Below are 6,000 nucleotides of genomic sequence, written 5' to 3' on the forward strand. Positions count from 1 at the left end.
GAAATGCCAGTACTACGTCCGTATGAGACTTGGCAATTTGGATGTTTGACGCCTGTATCAGGATGTCGTCTAAATAAGGGGCCACTTCTATGCCCCGCGGCCTAAGGACCGCCAAAGTGACCCCAGAACCTCCATAAAGATTCTTGGGGCTGTAGATATCCCAACGGAAAGAGCTACAAACTGGTAATGCATGTCTAGAAAGGCAAACCTGAAAAACGATGGTGATCTTTATGCATCACAATGTGAGGATAAACATCCTTCAAATCCATTGTAGTCCTCTATTGACTCTCCTGGATCATAGTTAAGATGGTACGAATAGTTTCCATCTTAAAAGACGGAATTCTGAGGAATTTGTTTAAGATCTTTAGATCCAAAATAGGTCTGAAGGTTCCCTCTCCTTGGGAACCACAAACAGATTTGAGTAAAAATTCTGTCCCTGTTCCTCTCTTGGAACTGGATGGATCTCGTACACAATGTAAGAATGCCTCCTTCTTTATCTGGTTTGCAGATAATTGGAAAGGCGAAATCTCCCCTTTTTTTGGGGGGGGAATCTTTGAAAATCCAGAAGATATCTCTGGGATATAAATTCCAATGCCTAGGGATCCTGGGCATCTCTTGCCCACGCCTGGGCGAAGAATGAAAATCTGCCCCCTATAGGATCCGTTACCGGATAGGGGTCCGTTCCTTCATGCTGCCTTAGAGGCAGCAGCAGGCTCCTTGGCCTGCTTATCTTTGTTCCAGGTCCGATTGTCTCCAGACCGCCTTGGACTGAGCAAAAATTCCCTCTTGTTTTGCCTTAGAGGAAGTGGATGCCACACCTGCCCTGAAGTTTTAAAAGGCACGAAAATTAGACCTTTCTTGGCCCTTGATTTGGACCTATCCTGAGGAAGGGCATGACCTTTTCCTCCAGTGATATAAGCAATAATCTCCTTCAAACCAGGCCCGAATAGGGTCTGCCCCTTGAAGGGAAGTTAAGTAGCTTATTTATTAAAGTCACGACAGCTGACCATGATATAAGCCATAGCGCTCTGCGCGCCAGTATAGTAAAAAACAGAATTCTTAGCCGTTAGTCTAGTCAAATGAACAAAGGCATCAGAAAACAAAGGAATTGGCTAGCATAAGCTTGTCAAATATATTCATCCAATGGAGTCGCTAACTGTAAAGCCTCATCAAGAGACTCAACCCAGAATGCCGCAGCAGCAGTGACAGAAGCAATGTATGCAAGGGGCTGCAGGATAAAACCCTGTTGAATAAACATTTTTTATCCATTGGATCTAAAAAGCACAACTGTCCTCGCCAGAGGTAGTGGTACGCCTAGCTAGAGTAGAAACTCTTCTCTCCACCTTAGGAACTGTCTGCCAGAAGTCCCGTGTGGTCGTAACTATTAGAAAACATTCTTCTAAAAAATAGGAGGGGAAGAGAACGGCACACCTGGTCTATCCCATTCCTTATTAAAAAAAATTTAATAAACCTCTTTAGGTATTGGAAAAACATCAGTACACACCGGCACTGCATATTATTTATCCAGTCTACACAATTTCTCTGGCCCTGCGATTGTACACATTCATTCAGGGCAGCCAAAGCCTCCCTGAGCAACAAGTGGAGGTTCTCAAGCATAAATTTTAAATGTAGAAATATCAGAATCAGGTTAAATCATCTTCCCTGAGTCAAAAAAAAAAATCACCCACAGACTAAGCATATTGTGAGGTAGTATCACACATGGTTCTTAAAGCGTCTGTATGCTCTGTATCTACCCCCAGAGCTATCTGCTTTCCTTTAATTTCAGGTAGTCTGACTAATACTGCTGCCAGAGTATTATTCACCACCTTTGCCATGTCTTGTAAAATAAACGCTATGGACGCCCTTGATGTACTTGGCGCCATTTGAGCGTGAGTCCCTGAAGCGGGAGTCGAAGGGTCTGACACGTGGGGAGAGTTAGTCGGCATAACTTTCCCCTCGACAGAATCCCCTGGTAAAATAAACGCTATGGGTGCCCTTGATGTACTTGGCGCCATTTGAGCGTGAGTCCCTAAAGCGGGAGTCAAAAGGTCTGACACGTGGGGAGAGTTAGTCGGCATAACTACCCCCACGACAGAATCCTCTGGTGATAATGTTTTTAAAGACAACAAATGATCTTTATTGTTTAACATGAAATCAGTACATCTGGTACACATTCTAAGATGGGGTTCCACCATGGCTTTAAAACATAATGAACACAGAGCTTCCTCTATGTCAGACATGTTAGAACAGACTAATAATGAGCCTAGTAAGCTTGGAAAACACTTAAAATCAAGTTAATAAGCAAATATATAAAACGTTACTGTGCCTTTAAGAGAAACAAATTTTGTCAAAATTTGAAAAACAGTGAAAAAAGGCAGTAAAACAAACGAAATTTTTACAGTACATGTAATAAGGTAACAGAGCATTGCACCCACTTGCAAATGGATGATTAACCCCTTAATGCAAAAAACAGATCAAAAAAACGACATAGACGTTTTTAAAAACAGACACAACAAACCGCCACAGCAGAGCTGTGGATTACCTTCCCTATAAACGATTTTGGAAGTCTTTTTAGCCCTTTAGAAATGTCCTGTAGTATTCATGGGACTGCTGAGGGAATCTGGATGATTCATTTTGTAATTTTAACTGCGCAAAAAAGCGCTAAATTAGGCCCTTCCCACTCATATTACAACAGTGGGAAGCTTCAGTTAACTGTTTCTATGCAAAATTTAAGCCAGCCATGTGGAAAAAACTTAGGCCCCAATAAGTTTTATCACCAAACATATGTTAAAAAACGATTAAACATGCCAGCAAACGTTTTAAAACACATTTTTACAAGAGTATGTATCTCTATTAATAAGCCTGATACCAGTCGCTTTTACTGCATTTAAGGCTATACCAACATTACAGTGTTATCACCAATGTACCTTAAAAAACGATTAAACATGCCAGCAAACTTTTTAAAACACATTTTTATAAGAGTATGTATCTCTATTAATAAGCCTGATACCAGTCGCTATCGCTGCATTTAAGGCTTTACTTACATTACTTCGGTATCAGCAGTATTTTCTTAGTCAATTCCATTCCTAGAAAAATATTTTACTGCACATACCTTATCTGCAGGAAAACCTGCACGCCATTCCCCCTCTGAAGTACCTCACTCCTCAGAATGTGTGAGAACAGCAAATGGATCTTAGTTACGTCTGCTAAGATCATAGAAAAACGCAGGCAGATTCTTCTTCCAAATACTGCCTGAGATAAACAGCACACTCCGGTGCCATTTAAAAATAACAAACTTTTGATTGAAGAATAAACTAAGTATAAAAAACCACAGACTCTCACGACCTCCTATCTATGTTGAGGCTTGCAAGAGAATGACTGAGTATGGCAGTTAGGGGAGGAGCTATATAGCAGCTTTGCTGTGGGTGGACTCTTGCAACTTCCTGTTGGGAAGGAGAATATATTCCATAAGTAATGGATGATCCGTGGACTGGATACACTTAACAAGAGAAATATAGGTTTTATGTTATGACAAACATACATGTCTATTTTAAAAACATGCAAAGTTGAATTGTTGACTAACAAGCCCAAGCATTATAATGCCTTTGTGCCTTAAAAACTTGACTTAGTACAGGGATTTGTAAGCCCTGGATGATATGCATACTGCACGTAGGATGCTATCAGTTGGTTGTGATCCTAGCAGGCAGCCTACAGTTCCTCTAGGCTATGCCGGAGAACTATATCTCCGAGCATGCTGCATTCAAAATATGCCAACATATACTCTATGGAGTCAAAGAATGTAGAACGAGGGGCGGTGTGATCCACAAGGTCAATGCATAATGTGGGTGTAGGCTGCTTCCAGGGCAGGCACTGAAATGCTTACAAGGCCACAGAAAGTGTGGGCCAGTCTGACCTTTTTGAGTGATCTGGGGTTAAAAATGAGGAAGAACATCCTCATACAATGTCTAATAGAAGGCCATACACTGAAACAAAAAGGGGAAAATTGATAGAAGGCTCTCCTGATCACTGAAGTCTGAAGAGGGAGCAAATGAGTCATGCTACAGCTCCCACAAACTCTGTTACGTGCATTCATTGTCAGACCTTTGAACCTCAATTAAATAAATAGCTACCAAAGGGGTTAGCAACTCAGTGCTATAAGTAGATGTATAGGCCAACTATTTAAGCAGCTATAAATCTGTTAGAGTGTTCACATAGTAACATAGATGATATTAAAAGAAAACAGATTGAGTACAGCCTTCAAGGACACTCTGATTCCTGTTGTGTTTTTGTTAGTTTTTTTTAAATAAAAAAATAAATTAAAAAAAAAAAAACATTTAGCAATACATTTAAAAAAGCCTACCCGTTTTACAACCAATCATAATCTTGTATTCTATTTTCAGCCAGTAAACATATTTAAGCCATATTAAAGGTATCCACTGTACTGTCAGTCATTACCTACTCAGCCACAAAGTTTCAAAGTGTGCTTGCTCTTACAGTGCAAAAAAAAAAAATACATGTATCTGTTGCTGGATATTACATTTTCTTTAAAATAGACAGTTCTGCTACCATCTCATCATAGATTGAATCTTCAAATAATCTTATACATTTTTACCCTTCTAGGAACCCTTTCTAGTTACAAAATATCGGTTTCATTTCAGATTACTGAATATACTTCTTCTACCTCTTTAAACAGTTTAGTCCTAGTCAGGGTTAAGTGTATGTATTTCATAAATGTTGTCTTTCCCATCCACAGTTGTTTCTGTAAAGTTTTTTTCTTTCTTTACCATGAACACCTGAAATATCTGCTTTACCTTGATAGCCTGGAACTGAAGGTCTAGACGCATCGTGCTAGTGCTGGGACTGGGCGAGCCGGGGCGGACAGCAGATGGGGTCACACCAGGTATCAGTAGAGTAATAAAGCGATTTGGGTTAGCAGCGAGCACATCGCGTAGTGGTTTAGCATCCTTGTGTTTCAGAAAGCTCTACAAAAATCAACAAAAGCAAATATCATACACTGAGCTATCACATAAAGAATGACATTTACACAATATAAAATTATATTTTATTTATTATCAAGCTCATATTTGCCTCTGATATATATAAAAAAAACTTAGCATGTAACAAGTTTATATGAAATATGGGAGCCAAACAGGCATATTTTTGAGCTAGAGAAGGAATTTATATGAATATATCTGTGAAACAATAAGAGTTAGGAGCCAGAAGCAATCATGGCACCTTGGCAACGGCGATTAAGTAAACTAGAATAGAATCCCCCAGCACTGTAACATAGACAATTAATAATATTTTACCATAAACATTCTGCTCCACTGAGGGTCATTGAGTGTAGCTTCCATCATGAATAACTCAACAGTCTGGGATGGGTGGCGAGTCAGAAACTTTATTAAGGGCTCTCTGAATGGACTTCCAGCCTGTGGAAGACAAAAATTGCTTCTTAATATTTATCAGACAAATTTGCAGATTCTCTATGGAACAATAAAAATGTCAAGATAATGATACTAAACCTCAATTAACATGGCTCGTTCTGTCTTCATCACCACTTCCAATAACGGCTTCACCAAAGTCTGTGGAGCAGCAGGTATTAGGTGGAACAGATTGATGATGGCAGAGCAAATCTTCATTTCCTGATTAAGTAGTAAAAAGATCGGAAAAGATTATAACACCACCAAATGCATTTGGTTTAAACATCTATAATAAAAATGGGAAACGTTTAGAATTTGTTTTAAAAAAAATTATTAAAGGGATAGTAAAGTCAAAATTACACTTTTATGATTCGGATAGAGCATGTCATTTTAAACCACTTTTCAATTTACTTCTATTATCAAATTTGTTTTGTTCTCTTGGAATACTTTGTTGAAGAGTAAACCTAGGTGGGCTCATGGGGCTTCAGGAGCGTGCATGTGTCTTTAGCCCTCTATGGCAGCAGTATTTGTAACTTTTTAGAACATTTTTAAAAACAATGTTGCAAACACTACTTCCATA

General features: G+C 39.2%; 1 protein-coding gene across 2 annotated transcripts in view; it reads right to left on the reverse strand.

Moving 5' to 3' along the window:
* TRRAP (transformation/transcription domain associated protein) overlaps positions 1–6,000 on the reverse strand; it is a 382,824-nt gene that overhangs the window by 252,963 nt on the left and 123,861 nt on the right. For both annotated transcript variants that reach the window (XM_053694540.1, XM_053694539.1), the window contains exons 32-34: positions 5,523–5,642; positions 5,310–5,429; positions 4,812–4,982 (exon numbers count right to left, since the gene is read on the reverse strand). In XM_053694540.1, the coding sequence (XP_053550515.1) occupies positions 4,812–4,982; positions 5,310–5,429; positions 5,523–5,642 (411 nt within the window). The remainder of the gene's footprint in view (positions 1–4,811; positions 4,983–5,309; positions 5,430–5,522; positions 5,643–6,000) is intronic.

This window comes from Bombina bombina, chromosome 11, assembly GCF_027579735.1.
Source record: "Bombina bombina isolate aBomBom1 chromosome 11, aBomBom1.pri, whole genome shotgun sequence".
NCBI lineage: Eukaryota > Metazoa > Chordata > Amphibia > Anura > Bombinatoridae > Bombina > Bombina bombina.